This window comes from Ovis canadensis, chromosome 12 (assembly GCF_042477335.2).
Source record: "Ovis canadensis isolate MfBH-ARS-UI-01 breed Bighorn chromosome 12, ARS-UI_OviCan_v2, whole genome shotgun sequence".
Classification (NCBI taxonomy): Eukaryota; Metazoa; Chordata; class Mammalia; order Artiodactyla; family Bovidae; genus Ovis; species Ovis canadensis.
In genome coordinates this window covers 40,081,039-40,103,505 of record NC_091256.1, presented here as the reverse complement: position 1 = coordinate 40,103,505, position 22,467 = coordinate 40,081,039, and the positions used below count along the sequence as shown (strand labels likewise).

Sequence of the window (22,467 nt, the reverse complement as noted above, 5' to 3'; positions counted from 1 at the left end):
CAAGGGGTCGCGGCCGTCGCGTCTTACCCAGTCCCGGCACGAAAGTGTTGAGGAAGAGGCAGATGACGGCCACCGGGAAGGGCATGTAGGGGATGGCGGCGCGCAGGGGGCCCTTCTTCTCGCGGACTTGCACCACCACTCCGCTGGACGAGGACGCCCCTCGCTCCGCCGCCGCCACAGCCGCCGCCGCCGCCGCCGTCTCGGCGTCCTTGTGCGAAGGCTCCATGGCCGGGCGCGCTCCCCTCCCCGGGAGCCCGGCTGCCGCGGCCGGGGCTGCCGCCCAACGCACAGGGGGCGGGTGGCGGGCGGCTTCAGGGCACTGGGAGCCGCGCCGAGCTCAGGCGGCCAGCGCGCTCCGGGTGCGGCGCGGCTCGCCCGGAACCCCGCACGCCCGCGTCCCCACGCGCCCGGCCCTCTGCCGCGCGCTCGGCTGCGCTCCCACACCCCCGGCGGAGGGGCGGGGAGGGCGGCGTGACACCCGGTGACAGCGCTCCGACGCCCCTCCCCGCGAGGCCCCTTCCCCGCCCTCCCTTCCACTCCCCCACACCCCCCCCCCCGCCCCCCAAACACCACTTACAAATCTGGGCGGAGGGAAGCAAGTAGAAGAGGACCGCGGAGGGAGCTGGCTGTCCAGATACTGCGAGGCATGGACACACCTCTCTCGCTCCAGACAGGTGAACGGGGCGGGGACCTCCGCCGAGGACACCGTGAATTGGCCGCGTGCGTTAGGCTGGCCTGGAGGGGAAAGGCTTCGAGACTGAATCTTCTAATCTGGAGGTTGCGTTTTAACGCTAGGGAGATGGAGGCAAGGAACGCGCCGCGCCTTCTGCCTCCTGTGCTTTAAATTCATTCTGATTTGAATGGATTTCAAGTCACTGGAAAAGCGATTTTAGGATCGATCAAGCTGAAAGCAGGAGACCCAGCTATTCAAACAGGTCTCCATGAGGCTAGTTAAAGTGGAACCCTTCCTTACACACAAGCACACACACACACACAGAGAGAGAGAGAGAGAGAGAGAGAGAGAGAGAGAGAGAGAGAGAGAGAGAGAGAGAGAGACGCGAAAACTAAAAGAAATGAGCCTGTTGCTCGGAAGGGGGGATGTTGGGAACTGTCCCCGAGCAGTTCTGGGGAAAACCTGGGCTTTTTGTGAGCTGGCCTGGTGGTAAAGAAGCCAGCGAAGACACAGCGTCCTCTGGTGTTGGCAATGCAGCAGTTGGTAAAGCAGGATTTGGCCAGCCGTGTGCAAGCGGTTAACAGGAGGCCCCATATTTAATCAGATTTTCTGAATATCGCCGCCTTCACCTCCACACCTGGAAAAATTGAAGGGATGAAAGCAATCACCACTTACCTTAGGGAGGAATTCAATGCGTCAGAATTATCCTGATATTCAGCAAATCGTCTGAATAATTGGAAGGATGCAAACCCACTTCCTTCCCAGCAACCCTCTTTCTCCAGGAAAAATGGTGATAGAATAATCCCCAAACAGCCCAGAGATTCTGGGGAAGGATACTAAAAAAACGTGTATTATTGTGGGGGTATCTGAATTAAATTATTTTATTTTATTTTTAAAACATATTTATTTGGCTGGGACAGGTCTTAGTTGCAGTGGGGCAGGGTGGAGGGTGAGAGGGGGTTGGGGGGTGGGCGGGGAAGGCTGGGAGTGGACCTTCAGTTGTGGAATGTGGACTCTAGTTCTCTGACCAGGGAGGGAACTCGGGCCCCCTGCACTGGGAAGGAAGCGTGTTACCACTGAACCACCACCGGGAAAGTCCCTGAATAGAATAATTTTAAAAGCAGATGGTCAGCAGGGGATAGTGGTGATACTAGTGAGCACATAGTAGTAACTAGTTAGGCCTGGCAATCATAAGTAAACAAAACTGAAATACTTGTCTCTTGTCTGACCACTAACTACCTGTATGACTCAAAAGAACTCATCAAGCCTTTTATGGGCTTGAGTTGCTGTGATTCAAATCGATATTCAGTTTAATATGCATTTATCAGAGGTCTAATATGACTTGGATTCTGGAGAGAGGTAAAACCCAGCCCCTGACTTCAAGGGTCTAATAGATGAACTGACAGATACTAACAGCAACAAGGACAGAATTATAGATGGTGATGAATGCTGTAGCCATGGTAAGCAGAAAGTGCTGAGAAAACATGGACCCATCTGTGAAACCAGCAAGAGAGGGGAGGCGTCAGAAAGTCTCCCAAAGAAGGTGATAGTGGATGAGACTCGTGAAATGACTACAGTTAATTGCTTGCAGGACATTTATTTTATTTTAAACAAAACACATTTATCCAAGCCCTCTACCAGGCACCAAGCACTTTACACATTTTAACTCATTAAAGCCTTACTACACTCTATCTTATTGGAGAAGGAAATGGCAACCCACTCCAGTGTTCTTGCCTGGAGAATCCCAGGGATGGGGGAGCCTGGTGGGCTGCCATCTATGGGGTCACACAGAGTCGGACACGACTGAAGCGACTTAGCAGCAGCAGCAGCAGCAGCAGCACACTCTATCTTGTATTATTCATTACCCCATTTTACCAGTGGGGCCGTTGGTACCCAGAGAGGTTAAGTAAGCATTCTCTGAACACTTTTTCGCGGAATACTTGAATGGTTTTGGGGCCACTGAAAGGATTTCAGGGAGGGAAATGGATTTACATCTTCCAATTTTCTAGATGATGTGCTTAATATCTGGATGTCAGAAAGATATATAGATAGAGCAACAGCATGTACAAAGGCATGGAAACCTAGACTTGCAGGAACGTTCCGGAAATAGAAGTATGGCAGGACTAGGACTCCTGCGGGCAGGGGCTGGAGATGGTGGGGAGGGGGGGAATGGGCAAGAACTAAGTAATGATCCAGGAACAATTTGGATTGGATGGAATCAGTGCAACATTCTAAGCGGGCATGTGGCATGCCCTGAGTGTTACAGTTACTATGTAACAAACTACCCCCAGACACAGCTCTTTTATTATGATGACAGATTCTTTGGGTCAGATTGGACAGAACAGAGCTGAGACAGCTCTTCCTTGCTTTAAAATACGTCTGGAGCTGAGAGCACTCAAACAGTGACAGCTGGAATACCCATGGCTAGAGGATCCACTTCCAAAAGGATCCTCAACTCTGATATCTTGACTGGGATGACTTGATAGCTGGCTCCGCTGGGACTGTTCTCTAGAGCCCTTACACAGGGCCTTTCTATATGACTTGGACTTTTCACAGTGTGGAGCCTGGTTCCTGAGAGGAAATTTCCCCAGACAGGGCATGGCAGGACTAGAGGAAGCCGCATGGACCTTCTGCTCTAACATCAGAAATCACACAGCATCAGTTCTATGGGCTGTATTAGTTGAAGCTGTCACAAACCTGCTTAGATTCAAATGGAGGACATCCCACCTCTCAATGGAGTAACATCAAGAATTTGAGCCCTGATTTTAAAGCCACCCTAATGAGATATGCTGACAAAGTTCTGTATAGTCAAAGCTATGGTTTTTCCCATAGTCATGTATGGATGTGAGAGTTAGATGGTAAAGAAGGCTGAGTGCTAAAGAATTGATGCTTTAGAACTGTGGTGCTGGAGAAGACTCTTGAGAGTCCCTTGGACAGCAAGGAGATCGAGCCAGTCTAAAGGAAATCAACCCTGAATATTCATTAGAAGGACTGTTGCTGAAGCTGAAGCTCCAGTACTTTGGCCACCTGATGCAAAGAGCTGACTCACTGGAAAAAAACTCTGATGCTGGGAAAGACTGAGGGTAGAAGGAGAAGGGAGCGGCAGAGGGTGATGGTTAAATAGCATCACTGACTCCATGGAGATGTGTTTGAACAAACTCCAGGAGATAGTGAAGGATAGGAAAGCCTGGCGTGTTGCAGACCAAAGAGTCAGACATGAATTAGCGACTAAACAACAACAGCAACTAATGAGATATGGTTTGTTGGAAGGACCGCTCAGTCAGCCATGTGGAGGATGGATTCCAGGGGGTTGTGGACCAAAAAAAAAAATGTTGCCTGCCATTTCAGTCAACAACAAATGCTGATCTCCATCAAGTGGTCAGCTACTGGCAGCCACCTGATGATGTGCCCTGAAGATTCAGGATCAAGAAAAAGCGAGATACTGGCCCTGGATAGATAAGATGCATAACAAGGGAGTAATTTCAATGAACCCAGATTCTTGCATCTTCCGTACATAGATAAGCACTAAAATTATTAACTCTAGATGGCTTTTTTGTGTGTGTGATTTGCCATAACCTTTTGATGTTCAACTACATTTGTTTATTTAGCAAAAAATCCTATACATCCTTGCTCCTCCCTTACCTCTTTAGAACAGCTCTTCAGAGTTATCTGAGAGGTTATTTCCCAGGCTTTAGTTCTCAGTAAAGTCCCCTAATACAACAGAACTCTCAACTTTCAGGCTGTGCAGTTTTTTGTTTTGTTTTTTTTGTTGTTGTTGGTTGGTTGGTTGAAGTTCTTTTTTTTTTTTTTTTTCAGTTGACAATGTAAAATTAGATCTCATGAGAGGGGAACCTCTTCCTGACCTTTCCCCTATGGGGAATAGGGCAGGAATAGTTTTCATTAACCCACTCCAGTGTTCTTGCCTGGAAAATCCCAGGGATGGGGGAGCCTGGTGGGCTGCCGTCTCTGGGGTCGCACAGAGTCGGACACGACTGAAGTGGCTTAGCAGCAGCAGCAGCAGCAGTTTTCATTAACAGACCAAAAGGAAAAGTTGAGCTTGAGGGACTGAGGGCAGCCAACGGGTGGTGGGCACTTGCTGATAAAATAACCAGCTGTCTTGACTGTTAGTCGATGTGAAGCTCAGTAAAGCAATTTGGGCTGCAGCTTTGGGAGCCATCAGTGTACGAATAATAGTTAAAGCCCTGTGGTGTAAAACAGACGTGGAATAAGAAGAGTGGAGGGCCTGGGAGAACCATCAGAAGTTACTGAAATTAAGCAGTAAGGAAGGAGGGAGGGGAAGATTTTTAAAGAAGAAACGCTAGGAATGTTTCATGGAAGCCAAAAAGGAGGATTTTTAAGAAGGAGTGGTCAGAAGTGTCAAATGCCATGGAAGGACCAAGGAAGGCCTCAAAATTACCTATGGGGTTTGGCAGTTAGGAGGTTCAGCTCCCTGGAACCCCAACTCTAACATCTCACCCACTGTGTCTGTTTTTAAGGAATTTGTCCATTTCATTTAAACTGTTGAATTTTCTAGGATAAAATTATTCATAATATTCATTTATTGTCTTTTTAATGTCTGTGAAATCTGTGATGATGTCTCCCTCTTTCAGTCCTGAAATTTGTGCTTTCTCTTTTTCCTTAATCTAGCTTGCAAGGGATTTTTCTGTTTGACATTGTGACCACAACTTGTATTTGAAGCAGAGTTTAAGATCTAAGTTATTTCACGCAGGAAGAGGTCTCCAAAAAGGTTAAAACCTTAAAAAATTCTCTCTCCCCAAAATCAGACACAAATATAACAACAACAAAAAATCAGTTGATTGCATCAGCCAAATATATCCGGGCCAGGCATTGGGTCATAAAGATAAAATCTGTTGTTTGGCCTTATTCTGTCATCAGCTGAATAAAGTACTTCAGCTTTGGACCTCTTTTTAGCCAAAAACTTTTTTTTTTTTGCTTAAGTCAGCTTCCAAACTGTACAAGGGATTCATATATCAACCAGGATGGCTCCTTTTGGCAAAGATTATATTGTAGCTTTGGCAGTAGAAAGACCTTATTTGGAGCTCTGTGTCTGAATGATTTCTTAACCTCTCTGAGCCTCAACCTCCACAATTGTAAATAATACTTATCTCATTGGTGTATGTGTCAGGATTAAGGGAGAAAATGTGTGCAAGCTACACAATAAATGGCCACTGAGTCAGGAGCCTTTGAAACCCAGGAATACCCTGCTGGCTCAACAGTAAAGAATCTGCCTGCCAGGCTGACAAGGGTTCAATCCCTGGGTTGGGAAGATCCCCTGGAAAAGGAAAGGGCAACTCATTCCAGTATTCTTGCCTGGGAAATCCCATTGACACAGGAGCCTGGCAGGCAACAGCCCATGGGTTCACAAAGAGTCAGACATGCCTTAGCCACTAAATAACAAAAATAGAAAATCCTAACTCAAATTTAGCGTACAGGGAAGATAAGGAGTTTATGGGTATGATGGCTTTTTGATATATGAATTTGGCAAAGCTGAATTTCAGCTTCCAGAATACCCTTTCTAATTTGTTTCCATTTAGAGTGGACTAACGGTGATGAAGTCTTTCAAGAAATGAAGGACAGAAGCAGTCAGTGGCCACTTTATACCATACACACACCTTCTCTGAGGTATTTCATCAAATGTTAATCTAGGTGTTGAGATAAAGGAATTTTGCATATGTGATTAAAGTCCCTAATCAGTCAACCTTAAGTTAATCTATGAGAGAGTGTCCTGGGTGGGCCTGGCTTCATCAATTACAAGTGCTTTAAGGCCTTGTCTGAGGGAGAGACTCATAGTGACTGTTAGGGCAGCAATTGCTCTCCCTTCCTTCTAGAGCTTCCTCTGTGACTGAAACCTGTGAACATCAAGGTTCAGCTCTTGCTTGTGATCTTCTCTCCTTGTCTGCCTGGACTTTGGATTTGCTTGTGTGTGCTCAGTCATGTCCCACTCTTTGCAACTGTATGGACTGTAGCCTGCCAGTCTCCTCTGCCCATGGGATTTCCCAGGCAAAAATACTGGAGTGGGTTGCCATTTCTTCCTCGAGGGGATCTTCCCAACCCAGGGGTTGAACCTGCATCTACCAGATTTGCTTAGCCAGTCCCTATAGCTGTGCAAGCCAATTCCTTGTAATAAATCCATATTTACATCCTTAATCCATCTATCAATCGTCTATGATTCGGCTGGTTCTACTTCTCTGGTTGAACCCCAACTGATACAATGGGATTGCAAGTCTTGGAAGTCCAGAGAAGGGCTCAAACGATAACAGTGAGTCGTCTACTCAATTTCCCATCCCCTCCATTTCTCTGCTTCCTTCTGTGTGTGGTGGCTTCGTTCTGTAGGCTGGTGCTTCCCATGTGGTGAGGAAGATGGCCTCTGAGCGCTTTAGATTCACATCTTCCCAATCAAGCCAGGCAGAAAGACACTTCTTTCTTTCCCGCAGAGAAGGGGTTCTGATTGGCCCACCTCTTGGATTAGTCACTGTTGCCAGGATACTGTGTTAAATTTGACCAGGCTTGTGAGAGGTAGGATTCTGTGATTGACAGCCCCCAGCAAGCCTTAAAGAGTGGGTAGAAGCACCTCCCCCTAAAAGAGGCGCTGCTGTAACCAGAACAGGTGTCTGGGGATGCCTATTAGACAAACATAGCTGTAGTGACCTCAGTCTACCACAGAGATGGTTAGTGGAATTCTTGGTGATGAGCCTTCTAAATCACTGATCTTGATCTACATGAGTCATGTGTTTGAACTTCCATGCACATGCTGACTTCCACTGACACTTCTTGTTGCTTTTCCCAGGCGCAATACACTCCAGTGAAGTGTGGTCTTAAAGACAGAGCCCAGCCTGGCTTCTACTCATAACTGCACTTCTACCCAACTGTGTGCTCTCAATCAGAGCAGGTCATTTCTCTGTGCTTCCATTTACCCATTTATTGAATAGGAATTTTCATGCCCACCTTTCTCACTCTAAAAGACCAGGCATGGAACAGCAGTATTATCTCAAGTCTTGGGATCAGGTGGATCACTTCCCTGCTTCCTCTGTGGATGGAACTTCTCATCCTCCTTCCTAAAGTGACATTTGCCCTCCCTACTCCTCCCCTGAAGCCATAATGGTATAATGTTTGCAAAGGAACATAATGAGAGAAAAGTGAAAGTGAAGTCACGCAGTCGTGTCTGACTCTTTGTGACCCCATGGACTGTAGCCTACCAGGCTTCTCTGTCCATGGGATTTTCCAGGCAATAGTACTGGAGTGGATTGCCATTTTCTTCTCCACGGGATCTTCCCAACCCCGGGATTGAACCGAGTCTCCCGCATTGTAGACAGACGCTTTACCATCTGAGCCAATTGCCACAGTGAGAGAAAAGGAATGTTTATTATGCCAAGGTCAAACAGAGAAGTGGAGGCATGGAAGCAGTGTTCTCTGCTGGAATCCAGTGAGGGTTCTTGTTCTAGTGGAGGGGTCCACCCCACCATGGGTATTCTTTTTATTTAATAGGGTAACTGTAGCAACTTTGACCATGGAGGGATAACCAGACCAGGCTGTCTAGATTTGGACACTGTTTACAAAATTTGGAAACCTAGTGCTCTTAGGAAGTCACCCTCTCATAGGTAAGGGTAAAGCATAGGAGAAGCTACTTATCCCCCAAGTGGGAAGGTTAGCTTGGGTACAGCATCTCCAAGTGGGGAAAGAAGGACCTGGAACTCAGAACTACTGTTAAACAATCTTGCTCCTTGCCCTACACAGTCTTTAAGGATCAAGGGAAGAATTGTTATCATAAATGAATTTAGAGTCTCGATGATCTGAAAAAAAAAAAGAAGTCAAGATGAACTCAAGCAAGACTTGGGGAAGGGACAGATTGCTATCTCTCTTTAAAACAAAAAAAAATTTGGCCACACAACACAGCATGTGGGATCTTAGTTCCCCCATCAGGGATCAAACCCACACTCTCTGCATTGGAAGCGTGGAGTTTCAACTGCTGGGCCACCAAGGAAGTCCTAAGGAGACTGCTATATCTCTTTAAGAGTCCTCAGCAGACACTTGTAGCCAGAGCTTTACCTTGGCAAGTCTTATTTCTTGTGCAAACACTTTTACAGTTTTCTAAAGTTGGTCAGGCTGTACTGCAGGCCAGGTTACTAAGAAAAATGCAGAATGCTATTAAGAGAGACCAGAAGAGCTAGCCAAGGCCTTCCTGATCTAAAAGTAGGCAGATCTACACCCTCTTAATAACCAAGCACTCCTAGACTCCTGTACGCTGAAAAATGGACCAAATTCTGAACCACAAGAGTAAGAGAGAACCCTACCCCAGGGACCTCTTCTGTACATGGGGAAGTAGTTGTAAAGGGAAAAGGGTTTCTCCAGAGAGGACTGAGCAACCTGGAGCCCACCTCAGACACGAAACAGCTAACATCCTGCTCAGATAGGAGCTGTAGCTACCTGTGGCTACATAAAGCTAGTTAGAATTCAGCAAAACTTAAACTTCAGTTTCTCAGCTGCACTGGTCTCATTTCAGGTGCTCAATGACCACCTGGATGAGGTGGCTAGAGAACACTTTCCTCATCCCAGAAAGTTTGGACAGCACTGAGTTAGAATAGGATTGAGCTGAATGTTTAAAAGATGCAACACCCAGTGGCTTAACCAAGATAGTAGTTTACTTCCCTCTTTTATAAAATTCTAGGTCAGTAAAGTAGCTCAGTTCCCCAGAGTCATCAAGACTGGCTATGCTCATGTGGTGTCCACAGAGTCAGGGACCCAGGAGCCTTCCATCCTGATGCTCTGCCGCAGCAGGGTGTTTCCTGGTCCACAGGGTTGAGGACGGTGCCCCAGCCGGGGGAAGAGGAATGGGGATGAGCATCCCTGCTCCTTTCAAATGCATCACCTAGACCAGCATCGATCACTTCCACTTAATCCATTGGCCCCATTTTTTCTCATGGCCTCACCTAACTACAAGGGAAGCTGGGAAATTCTATTCTGGTCCAAAGTTAGAAGTTTATTTTTATGGGAGAAGGCGTGCATGGATGTTGGGGGCATGTAGCCATCTCTTCCGTGGCAGTCATGTGAGTAGCCCTGGAATCCATTTCTCCCAGTTCTCTCTTTCTTGTAACCTTTTCTCTGTTCTCCATCCTTCTTCTTTCCTGTTTCCTCCCTTTTCCTTCCGCCCCACTCCCTGCGGCACCCCCTTCTATGCAGCAGGCCCCATATGCCCCAATTTCACATACACGATCTCATTTTACCCTCACAGCCACCTCGTGAGGGAGCTATTAATTATCCCCACATGGCAGATGAGGACACTGTGACTCGGAAAAGTTGAACAATGAGCTGGACTAGGTTGGTCCTGAAAGCTTTCTCCCCGTAGTCATGAAGCTTCACCTGCTTCTTCCTCACCCCCAGCAGCCCAGGTCTCTCCTTCTCCTCAGCTTCTCTTCTCTGCCTGTCTGTCTCTTCCCAGCCTAACCCATCTTCCCTCCCCTGGATTTTAGGCTGTTATTCTTTCCTGTCTCCCAGCGTAACAGGCTGGCTTCACTCAGCTCCTAATAAATCTGTGAAGTTGTAATCAATCTATATATCAGCTCTCCTGAGGAAACCTGGTGGGGATTAGGTTTGTGTTTCTCTGTAATTATAGCTGAAGACCTGAGCAATGAATCAAATTGACGGACAGAAAAAACGGGGTTACCTCAAAACACCTTGCATCTCCTCTCCTGTGGTCTGTCCAGCCAGGCCCCAACCACAGATGACCTGCCTCGTTGCTGCACCCCTCCGCCCCGTCCCCAAGGCTGAGGGTGTGAGGGCCAGACCAGACCTCTGACCTTGGGCTGGAGGTCAAGATCCTGAAGGTCACAGAAAAAGAGGGTCTCCAAGATGGACAAGAATCTTCCAGAGCTGCCATCTTACTACGCATCCTCTCTCCTCCTGTGAGTCTGGGTAATTTCCCCTCCTTTAGTTTCCTGGAGTTTTTCTCCCTCCACTTGGGTAAAGTGGGAGAGAGGGGGTCTTTTTGAGGAGTGTCAGTCCCCTAGCTAGTCTGGAAACTCTACACTTGATTTTGGCTATTTTTTGCAGAATCAGAAGGAGATGGTAGGCAGCAGTGCACGTGACCGTGGAGACCAAAGATGGGGGAGGGGTGCTAGGATGCCAGGTGGTGGAGACGCCTTGGAAACGGGAAATCCATCTGCCTCTCCTTTCTTTCCAGGGGCCCAAATGGGGTTGGCGCAAGAGCACTTGGTCCAGGCAGGAATGCTGACCTTTCTTCCCACCTCCTGTGAGGTTCCTTACCATCAAGCTTAGACTTCTGTATCCTTCACCTCCCCCACCCCACCCGCAACTCCTCTTCCTTGCAATACCCTCCCACACCCATACACAGAGGCTGGTGCATCCTGGGTGTTCAATCAATGTGAACTGAATCGCCTACTCATTCAGGCGCTGATCAACTCATATATCCACATGCAGTTTTTTTATTATTCAGCTGTCCCAGACATCCCCCAATTCACTGATGTCTTTTCGGAAGCAGTGGGAGTCTTAGAACTGATGACTCGCTAAAGGATGAGAAACCAGGAGGAATCAAAAGAGAAAAAGGGAAGAAGAGAGAGGAGGGTTTGGGAGAGGAAAGGTGAGACAGAGCTGGAGAGATCTTGCCTTTCACCTAAAAGGTGAGCTGAGCCAGGGCAAAGGGTGAATCGTGTGCCCTTATACTCACAACTAAGAGAGTAACAGACTAGCAAACAGAGGAATACAACCCCAAAGTCCAGCCAGCCTAGCAGGCAGGCACTATCAGCCCCAGACACCCTCAAACCATGTACACGCAATATCAGGCAGAGACCCTGTGTCTTCTACCGAGCTGCTTCCCATGCCCGTCAACTGAATTCCCTCAGCCCTAAACCTGGGAGGACGAGCCCAGCAGCCCCTCAGCAGCAGCCCAGCTGGCTGGCTCCCGCTCCCCACTCCCCGCTTTTCCCTTTCGAGGGGCCCTTCCCCGGGGGCAGGCTACTTTGCACAGTGGCCTGGTCCCAAGCTTCCTGTAATGACACATGGGGACAAGAAGCTCCGTTGTTCTGGCAGTCACCACAGGCTGGTCCCCCTCTGCACTTAGTTCCTGGGCGTAGGTTGCTTCGTTTCTCTCTAAACCACCCAGCACTTATGGCAGGGCCTCTGAGGCTTCAGAGGGCTGTAGGGGCTATCATGCTACAAAGAGCACCCCCAGGAGGCCCTCGGGCCTGGGCCTTATTCCCCACCCCCACTCTCGCAGGGTCCCGGGGGAGCCTTGGAGAGCCCCAGGGGAGGCTCACACACACACCTTGGAGGTGTGCACGCACACACCAGACACCAGGAAGGGACATGCTAGTGTCCCCGAGAGGCACTGTCATATGGGCTCTGGAGCTGGACATTCCAGGGAAGGACAACCCTACCTCTGTCACCCACCCACTGTGCAACTCACAGCAAGAGACAGACTCGCAGAGACTCTGTTTCCACAGCTGTCAAACGGAGCCAATAATAGTATTCACCTCGTAAGGTTGCCCCGAGGGCTGCAGAGAGAAGGCCTAGCACAATGCCTGTACATAGCAAGTGCTCAATGAATTCTATTTATTACTATTATCATTACTGACACTTTCTAGAAGGGACAGATACCAGTTAGTGCTAGTCATCCTATTTCCAAAATACAAGCTCACAAGTCCAGGTGATTTATCATGCCAGTTGTCCTCTCAAGAGGTGGGAGGAAGGAGACATGACCTTAGAACCCTATAAGAGATGGCCCTATAAAACAGCAAAGTAAGTGGTGATCTAAGTAGAGTAATTAAGCGTGACCTTCCTGGCATCTCAAGAAACCATTTTTATCACTCACCAATCATGGGTCCCTAAAATGTCCATCACAGGCCACTTCTTAGGGATCTTTGTCCAGATGCCCAAACAAAGAAAAGGTCCTGAGTCATCTTTGGGGGACTTTCATCTTTGATCTGATCACTGATGCCTGGTCGGGCAGCAGGGAGAAAAGTTGTGCTGGACTAAGATGAGGACTGAGTCTTTGATTACCAGCTGAGACGAGCAGGTCTGGAGTTGGGCATGGTGGTGGTAGGGGGGCGGGTAGGGTTGGGGGTGGGAAAAGTATGGGTCCCAGCAAGCTAAGTCATGGAGCCTGGGATTTCCAAAAGAGGGTATATGGGACACACTCCAGGGTGGCCGCCGTGATTCCCACCCCCTGCTGTTGATGCTCTTTGAGCCTGGATGAGAACTGTGAGTTATTCTAGCTCGAGGTATAAGCAAAGGTGAAGGGATTTTGTAGATGGAACTAAGGTCTCAAATCAGTTGATTTTGAATAAAAGGAGGATTGTCCTGGGTGAACCTGACTTAATCAGGTGGAAACCCTTAAAGGGGGTCTGGGCCCTGCCCGAGGTGAGACGCTCTCCCTGCAGCCTAGGGGGTGAAGTCAGTGACCAAGCTGACAAGGCCATTGTGGCAGGAGCTGACCTTCTAGAGCCTGCAGGCTGCAAAGTCAGCAAAAAGCAGAAAGCCTCGATCATATCACTGCAAGGAAATAAACCTTGCCAACAGCTCAAGTGAACTTGGAAGTGGGTTCTTCCCCAGTTGATCCTCTGCAGGAGAATGAGGCCAGCCAACACCTGGGTTGCAGCCCAATGGGCCCCTGAGCTGGGCCACATGCAGACTCCTGAGCCGCGAACATTGTGATAGAATAGTGTGTGTTGTTCATCTTGCCAAACTTGTGTGATCTGTGGTGGTTGACAGAAAATTAATATCATGGAGGGAAATGTCTTGGAGCTGAAGACAGCCTCCAACTGTAACACTCCACGAAGTGCCTGCTTGGGTTAAAATATTCAACTCTGATCACCTTCCTGGTCCCACTCTATTTTTGACTTGAGATGGAAAGGGACCGTGTCTGTGGGGCCTGCCCCCCTAGGGACCCTTGCCTGAATCTGCTATGAGGAGACTGGCCCCCAGAATCACACCCCCAATACCTCTTGCCCTGAGGGAAAGCCCAATGCTCTGAGGTAAAGTGCCCACACTGCCAGGCTCACCCAGGGAGGGAGGTGCTGGGGGCTAAGGGGGAGCTACAGATTCTCCAAGTCAGACCTGGTCCCAGGCCAGTGGCCTCCCTCCGTGTCCATGCTCCCAGGGAGCGGTCATCCTAGCATTGCTGGCCTGGGGTTCTGTCACCTGAGACCTCACACCACCTTTAGGTAGATACAAGGCCACCCCTAGGTAGGTCCCCCTGGTTCTAACCCCTAGGTAAGTCACCGAGACTGTACCCTCAGCCTTGGTTCTGGAGCTGACGCTGGACCCTGCTCACCTCAGCTGCCTCCCTCCCTCCCTCCATGGCAAAGACCTGTGCAGCCTGCTTCCCAGGCCGGACCCTGTGTAGGACACCACCCCGTCCAGTGTCCCCACAGGCAACATTGCCCTTGACCTGACTTCATATTTCTTATGGATGAAATCTATCTGCATGATTTTTAAGCTTTTACTTTCTTAGCCTTAGAATCCATTCTTCACACACATACACAAAATCATACTAGAAAGCTCAGTCTGCAAGGACACAAAAGTGGAGCAACTCTGAGTGAGTGAAGGGAGGTGAGTGGGTAGAGGCCATGCACAGTCCTCTCCCCTCCCCAACTTCAGCTGAAGTGCTTCTTGGAAGGTTGTTTAGACCCTCCTGCCCAGGACCCAGTCAGGACTTCCTCTTCGTCTTCTGCTGGGCTGACCAGGACAGGAAGTTCCACCCTCTCATCCCCAGGACAGCTGTCAATCAGTAAACACAAAGAACGTTCCCAGTCTATAAAGACTGAGTCCCTAAATAAACAGCCACTAAGGTATTTTCCACCTGGTGGGAATGTAAGTTGGTACAGCCACTGTGGAAAGTACTCTAGAGGTTCCTCAGAAAACTAAAAATAGAATTACCATATGAGCCAGCAATCCGACTTCTGGGCATATACCTGGACAAAACCATAATTCAAAAAAAAATATGTGCACCCTATGTTCATAACACCACTATTCACAACAGCCAGAACATGTGTCCATCAGGAAATGGATGGAAAAGAAGAGGTAGTGTACATATACAGCGGGATACTGCTCAGCCTAAAAAAGAGCAACATAATGTGATTTGCAGCAACATGGGTGCAACTAGAGATGATCATATAAAGTGAAGTAAGTCAAGAAGAGAAAGACAAATACCACGTGATATCACTTACAAGTAGAACCTAAAATATGGCAGAAATGAACATATATACAAAACAGAAACAGACTCACAAACATAGAGGACAGACTTGTGACTACCAAGGTGGAGGAGGGAGGGAGAAGGATGAACTAGGAGTTTGAGGTAAGTAGATACAAGCTATTACATTTAGAATGGATAAACACAAGAGCCTTCAGGGAACTATATCCAGTCTCCTGGGATAAACCATGATGGAAAAGAATATGAAAAAAGAATGTACACATACGCACACATGTATAAGTGAATCACTTTGCCATACAACAGAAATTAACACAACATTGTAAATCAACTATACTTCAATTAAAAAAAAAAAGATTTTTTTCATGTGGAAGATTATGATCCCTGTCCCCTCACCTGCCTCACAGGTGGCCTGACACCTGAACTTGTTATCTTTGAGACAAATGTTCTTCCTGACCTGCCAAAGACAGTTTTAAATGGATTCAGAGTTGAAAGGAAGCATATGATTACTTAGTCCAGCTCCCAACTCAGGAAAGAATTCACTATACATCCCTACCAGACTCTTTTTGGACACCTCCCATGATGGGAAGCTCACTGTCTCACAAAGCAGGCATCTCCCTGTTGGGCAGCTCCTATTAAAACTCCAGTTGGTCTCCCTGTACCACTCCCCCAATGCCCCTGCATCTGGAGCTTAAAGAGTAAGTTATGTAACCTTTACTAAGAGGAACATAGCTCACCCAGGCCAGCCTGTTCCTCTCCTACACCAGTCTCCTCAGAGACTTCTGTATAGACTGCTGCATTGGTGGCCCAAGGAACCACGTCTCCCAGTATCCGTGGCCTGTATATCTTGTCTCACTGACTCTCAGATTGGCCATGTGACTTGCTTTGACCAATTGAGATATTAGCCACATGAAGTTTGATTAGTGCTTGCAAATTGGGGCTTGCCTTCTTACAAAGTTCCTTCTTAGAAGCCAGCTGCCACGCTGACAGAAGCACAAGATAGGTTATTGAATGACACAAGGCCATGAGGATAGAAGTTCTGAAAGACAGGACACCACTTTGGGTGTTCCAGCCATCGGTGGGCGTCCAGCTAAGTACCACCACATGGGTGACCTAAACAGTACGCATGGAGCAGCACTGCCTAGCTGAGCTTAGCCAACCCACGGAACCGTGAGAAATAATAAATCATGCCTTTCAGCCACTACTTTTCGGAGCAGTTATGCAGTGAGGGGTAACTGAAAACCACCAATAGGCTTTTTCTTGGAGTAAGTTTCTAAGATAGAATAGCCAAAATTCTTCATCCCAGGTCAGACATTTACAAAGAACAGAGACCAGTTGGCTCAGCTACGAGATAACAATTGTCTTCACTGGGAATACTGGGAGTCCTGCCACTTGGAATTAAATTAGAAGGAACCGGTCAGAGGAGGGGAGGAAGTAGGAGCCTTTGGTTTGAGCAAGTCAGAGAGCCCTGGCTGGATGTCAAATCATGCAGAACAGCTTGGCTTTCTGCACAAAATGGAATTATGTTTCGGCTCAAATTCTTTGCCACTTATAAATTGCTTTTCATTTTATTACCCTCCAAACCGCCAGCCAGCCAGGCTTGAATGTTGTTTTGGATACGCCAGTTTCTTTCCAAAGCTGTGAAGGTGCAAATCATGTGCCATCCCCAGTGGTTTGGGAAGAAATGCCTTCTCTTTCCAAAAAAGCAATTTGGGTACACGGTGTGGTAATGACTTAGAAGTATAAAAAACAGCAAGATCAATTGGGGATTATAACAGCATTCTGAATAGGGGAAATCAGTGTAAAATGTTCTAGAATGAACGCTTCCTCAACCTCCATGCATTCACTCCATAAGCCTTATTTGAGCACCCATAGTCACTGCCTTCCCAGAGCTCTCTGTATGGGGAAAGCCTGACTGGTGAACCAGCAGATGCAACGTGGTGTGATAACAGGTGAGTTGGGGTTAGGGAAGCACCTAGAAGAAGGCTGATGCTTAAAGAAGCTCTACCTAAGCTGAGAACAAAGCGTCAATAGAACAGCTGAGCAAAAAGAAAGAATATTGAGGGGCAAAGATTACTAGTTCCTGCCCAATATCCATCTGTCACATCCTATGATTAGACTATCACCTTGTTACGGTGTGCCACGTGTCCAGCTAAAACACTCCCTTGTCACTAGTGATGAATAATGAGATATAAATGGAAGTTTATACAGATTCTCAGAGGGAATTCTGTCTCACTTAGGACCTGCCTAGAACATGTACCTGATGGCTGGAATCCAGCAGCCATTTTTTATCATCAGTCAAACTTGAGGATGAAAACCAACTGCTGAGAATGGTAGAATGGAAAGTTAAAAGGGGTCTGGGCCACTGACAACTGTGAGGCAGCTGGGCCAGTCCTGGAGAACCTTCCATGAAGCCTCCCATGCACTTTCTTTCACATGCAAGAGAAATAAATGCCAAATTCAAACTTATTGGGTTTGTTGTTGCAGCGTCACAAGTCCTAACAGATATGGAAGATGCAAGAGTCTGGACTCACTGAAATCATCCCTTTGATATGCACCTCTGCTATTTGGGGCCAGTATCCTATGATTTTCACATTCTGAGCTTCCTCGGGGCTTGCCGTGGGGAATGGCTGCAGTGTGATGGCTGCTAGATAGCAGGGCTTCTTTCCTTCCTGAGTTCCCCCCAGGGCTCACCAGCTCACCTTCTGTGGTGGCTGCAATTCTTGATGCACCCTTAGGGTCACAAAGAATCAGTCATGACTAAAGAGACTTAGCATGAACGCATGTGACATCCTTTGTTTTCTGATATGGCAGTAAATGTTTCATTTCTCAGAAACAAAATGTCCTAAGTCAAAGAGTGTGTCTCAGAGTTGGAGTCCCGGACACAGATGACTGCCTTCATGACTTTTAAGCTGCATTCAATGTAGCTCTGAGCCCCTTTTGCCTCCCTTTCCCAAGGGAGGGAAAAAAAAATTAGAGAACAGAACTTGCAGGAAACCAGCAAGAACTCTAGCCTTCCGTTGAGGGCATCTGAGATGCCCACTGCCAGGCTGGCATGGTCCATGGGCAACTTCATCTCTGCCCAGCAAAGCCTGGGAACAAGGATGCTCATGGAGAAGCCTAGGTCCACAGCTCACTGTCAACAGCCTCTTGCAACCATGAGCCTCCCCTGCAGAGGTTGACAGCGCCCAGACTCCAAGGGGAGCAGGCCTTGCTCACCTGCTTCTGTACCAACCCCTCCTAACATCAGCTCTGGCCCCTCCTCCAACCCAAAGGAACTCAGCCTGAATCTCCTGAGTAAATTTCAATCACAAAAGAGATTTTCTTCCCACTTTACAATCCCTTCTCCCTGCCCCCCGGGGGAAAGAATGTTGTAAGGAACTCTTTTGAAAACTCAATTAGGCGCCTCCCACCATCACTGGCAGAAGAGGCCCCTGAAAATGATGCAGGCTTGAGCAACAAAGACCACAAGAGCCAGGGCTGAAGGACTTGGAAGCCAGGCTGAAAGGCTGTCCCTGGCCAGAGACGCAACAGTGTGTGTCAGTCAGGATAGTGACCTTGAGAGACTGAAACAGGTAAAATATATTTAAGTCTTCGAGTCTGCAGTGATATCTTTTTAAAAAGAGAAACTCATTGGCTATCCACTGAGGATGCTAATAAACGAATTCATTATTTTGAAACTGACAAACAAAAGGGAAAGCTCAAGGAGGAGATAAGGATAGAAAGAAACCACCCTGTTCTGAGTAAATATATCCCAGGATGCTAAAGAAGAAAGAGGAGGAGGAGGAGGGGGATGAAGAGGAGAAGGAGTTTAGTCTGTGATGACTCTGATGTCATGGAAACAGGAAAAGCAGCAGTTTTCCACTCCGGCACTGGGAACCACAACTTATACTGTCCTTGCTGGTCAGCTGGGGGGTCTCTGCGGGCCAGAACAAGCAGGGCTTCTTAGGATATAGTCTTCCAGAGAAAACACCATGCTGAAGAGAGTGCGGGATGCACGGGAGAGGATAGCAGCAAGAATATTCCAGAAAGCATGTGGGCATGTTCTCAGAGTCCAACAAGATCTTTTATACAATGCTGGGAGGCAAAGAAGATGCCACTTCCTTGGGAAGGATGAGAGCTGAGCAAAACCATTGGGTTTTGCAGTTTGCAGACTTTAAAAGACTTTGAATATCCTTCAAGGGAGTTAATTCAGGAAAGTCACCTTGGTTGCTGGTTGTCAGTTACTCAGTCGTGTCTGATTCTTTGCGACCCCAGACTGTAGCCTGCAAGGCTCCTCTGTCCATGGGATTATCCAGACAAGAATACTGGAGTGGGTTGCCGTATACTCCTCCAGAGGTCATGCTGCTGCTGCTAAGTCGCTTCAGTCGTGTCCGAATCTGTGTGACCCTGTAGACAGCAGCCCACCAGGCTCCGCTGTCCCTGGGATTCTCCAGGCAAGAATACTGGAGTGGGTTGCCATATACTTCTCCAGAGGTCATGGGTTATCCCCAAACTGCAAAGCTTGGAGTAAGGAAAGTTCAGCCAGCTTCTGCTGAGAGAACCAGCAGGTAAGTCAGAGAAGGAAAGGTGACTAGAGGATGAAGCCGGGAAAAGGGAATTTCTTTTTAGCCTTTTTTTTTTTTTAAGCAAAGGCAAAATATCATAGCGGTTAAGATTGTCAGTGCTGAAATCAGACAGCCTTGGTTGAATCCCAGCTCTGCCAATTACTAGTTGCAGTTACTTAGTTTCTCTGTGCCTCAGGTTTTGCTCAGCTGTGAAATGGGATATAATAGTGGGAGAGGCTGGAGCCGTCAATCATTACAGAGTGGACAAGACCTGAACAAGAGACAGCTGAGCAGTCATGACGTGAGAGGGAGGCCGTGAGTTTCCAAGTTGGGGGCCACCCTGGTCCTCACCAGGGCCACTGGCCTTTGCTTTGCCACTGTCTCTTGTGCGGGGTCTCCACGTGGGCTGGGGGAGCCCCTGGGGCTGGAGAAACTGCTGAGCACCTGAGGGTGTCCCCTGGCTCATATCTTCTCTGAAATCTTCCCCTCGAAGAAGAAGTTTAAAACTGGGCTTCAGACATTGGTTTTATGCCTGGTGCTTTCTCATTGTCATCTTGTTAAGTCTCTGTCTAGACAACATTGTGAAGTAGGTATTATCTGCTTTTTCTACAGAGGAAGAAGATACAGTGCTCAGAGGTCACACAGAGCCATGGTGAGATAGAGCAGCTCAAGCCCATCTTGGGCATCCTGGCTGTGTCTGCCTTTGCCCCCTGTCCCCGCCTTTGCCCCCTGTCCCCCAGCCCCATGGCCCTTCGCTTCTCTTTCAGCCTCCATCCCCAAAGCGGTCTTCAAGGGGGGCTTCCTGGCCCTTGGTGGGTGGGAGGTGGGGGGACAGGCGGGCAGGGTGGCCTGAGACGTGCTCTTCCACCAAAGCTTTAAACCCACCTGTAAAGAGGATGCCAAATAGTGAGAACTCCTGTCCACTGAGTGCCAGGATCCGTTCCCTAGCCCTGAGCTGGCACCCAATAAGCAACATTGCATCTAATCTTCTTAGACCACATAAGGCAGGAACTGCAAGCAACCAGACTCACAGGACAAACATCCCTGAGAAAGGGGTGCTTAGCTGGCCCCTGCAGAATTAATGACCAGCAAGAGAGCCTGCAGGCGGGGCACGTTGTGACAGGAGATGGTGGGGAAAGACAAGAGAAAGAGGAGTAATTGAGTTGGGATTGAGGGGCGGGCACCTTGAGAGATTTCTTTATAATTTGGTGGGCACCATAGCCAGGTACCAGCCTGGTCTGTTCACTGTCCTCCCTTACCCTCTTCTTCATTTGAGGACGGACTAGGGCCAAACACCCAGGAGAAAGACGAAGAGACTCCCAGGATCTCACTCCTGAGAGACTGGGAGGTCAGTGGGCAGAACTGGAAGGTCTGGGCCACCTGGAGCCAGTAGGATAGGAAAGGGAGATGGGAAGGAAGGTTGGGCATGGGGAAGCGGGGAGAGTAAAGAGGAGGGAGGAGGGTGGGGAGGAAGGGAGGTAGAGAGAGAGCTGGCAGACCCGGAAATACAGTGTAACTGCAATTTACTAACATTGCATCTGACACTTTCAGGGTCCAGATGAGACCATTCAGACCCCAAAGGGCCCAGTTCTTATACACAGAGCTCACAAGTGTCCCAGAGGGGTGGGCTAGAGTGAAACGTGTGAAAATTATGTTGACACATCTCCCTGTGATCACATCACAGAAGAAAATGCTGAACGACCCCTGGCTCCACCAGGGTCACATGGTGTTGAAGGTGGCGCTGGAGCAAGAGCCTGGGAGTCTAGGGTGTATGGAGGCAAGCGCCTCTCTCCAGGTTAGTTCCACCCTTTCCCAGGCTCTCGACTCTGGAGGGAAGTTCACGGTCTTAACTGCTGTTCAGTGTGTGGAGTGGGAGAAAAGAGCCTTGGAAACATGTGAACACCTGCCCTAGTGCAGAGAGGACGGGGGGCCCTTGTTATCACAGGTGGGACTCAGGCCTGCTCCAGGGAGGCAGGCTGCCCCGACTCAGCAAGGACTGCCGTCACCATGGAAACTTCCCTGTAAAGGACTGAATGGCCTGCATTTTGAGTTTCATCTCCCAACATAGGATTTTAGAATGCAGAGAGCAGGGATGAATTTTCTCTGTTTTGGTGCCAGCTGAGCAGCGTATGTTGCCCAGGAGACAGCCACTGAGCTGCTCTGGAGTATGAATGAGGTGGGGGCATCTCCCTGAACCAGCCTCTCCCACTGGCCACTCTGCTTCACTCGTCAGGTGCCAGGGACATGAGGATGAGCAAGGGACAAATTGTGACCCTCATATGAAGCGGGGGCGATAACAACACCGCTCTCTGGATCCCTGTGGGCTCGTCTGAGGCCTTCCTCACACACTGCCCCATTTGTCTCCCCAGAACACCCAGGAGAGGGGAGTGCTGTGCCCAACACTGATGCACTTGGCTGGGAACCCTCGCCAGTTCCAGGCTGAGTCTGAACATCAAGCCATGGCCGAACACTGACTCTAGAATGCAGTCAGTGTGTGTCGTCACGCTAAATAAGGGAACGAGAATTCTTCAAGTAAATAAGAGAAAGGACAGCCTGCAGGAGGGACATTGAAGGCTTTTCCCTGGCTGAGCTAGCCTAGGCGCTCTCCTTGGTCAGGCGCTGGCAGTGTTTTCAGATGCTGAACAGGCACCTGTCAAGCCGTTTCCTGCTGGAGGAATGACTAGCTCGCCAAAAGGGGTATTTAAAGGGGATTTAAGTCTCCTCTTTCTAGAGAGCCATGTTGACAAGGGTTTCTTTACCCCCTCCCCAGCTCCCTGACTGCAGCTGGAAGAATGACCCTCCCCCTCAGCGCCATGGTCCCCCTCAGGCAGCCAGCGTCCTGCCAGGAGGAAAGCAGGAAGAGCCAAGTCCTCGTGTCCACCTTGGCACAGGAAAGATGGGACTAGTGGGATCAGCCTCAGCAATGGGACTGGAGGACTTGGGTTTCGATCTCAGTCCTACCACTTTCTACTGTGTGACCTTGGGCAGCTCAATCAGCCACTCTGAGCTTTGGTCTCCTGTCTAGTAAGACAGACAACATAGGATTGAGATTGAAGGCCAAGGGC

At 48.7% G+C, this 22,467-nt stretch overlaps 1 protein-coding gene across 1 annotated transcript in view; it reads right to left on the bottom strand.

The window, feature by feature from the left end:
* Nucleotides 1–1,121, bottom strand: part of STUM (stum, mechanosensory transduction mediator homolog) — a 64,491-nt gene extending 63,370 nt beyond the window's left edge. The window contains exon 1 of the mRNA XM_069544657.1: nucleotides 28–1,121. Within this exon, the coding sequence (XP_069400758.1) occupies nucleotides 28–226 (199 nt within the window). The 5' untranslated portion in view covers nucleotides 227–1,121. The remainder of the gene's footprint in view (nucleotides 1–27) is intronic.
* Nucleotides 1,122–22,467: the final 21,346 nt, after the last annotated feature.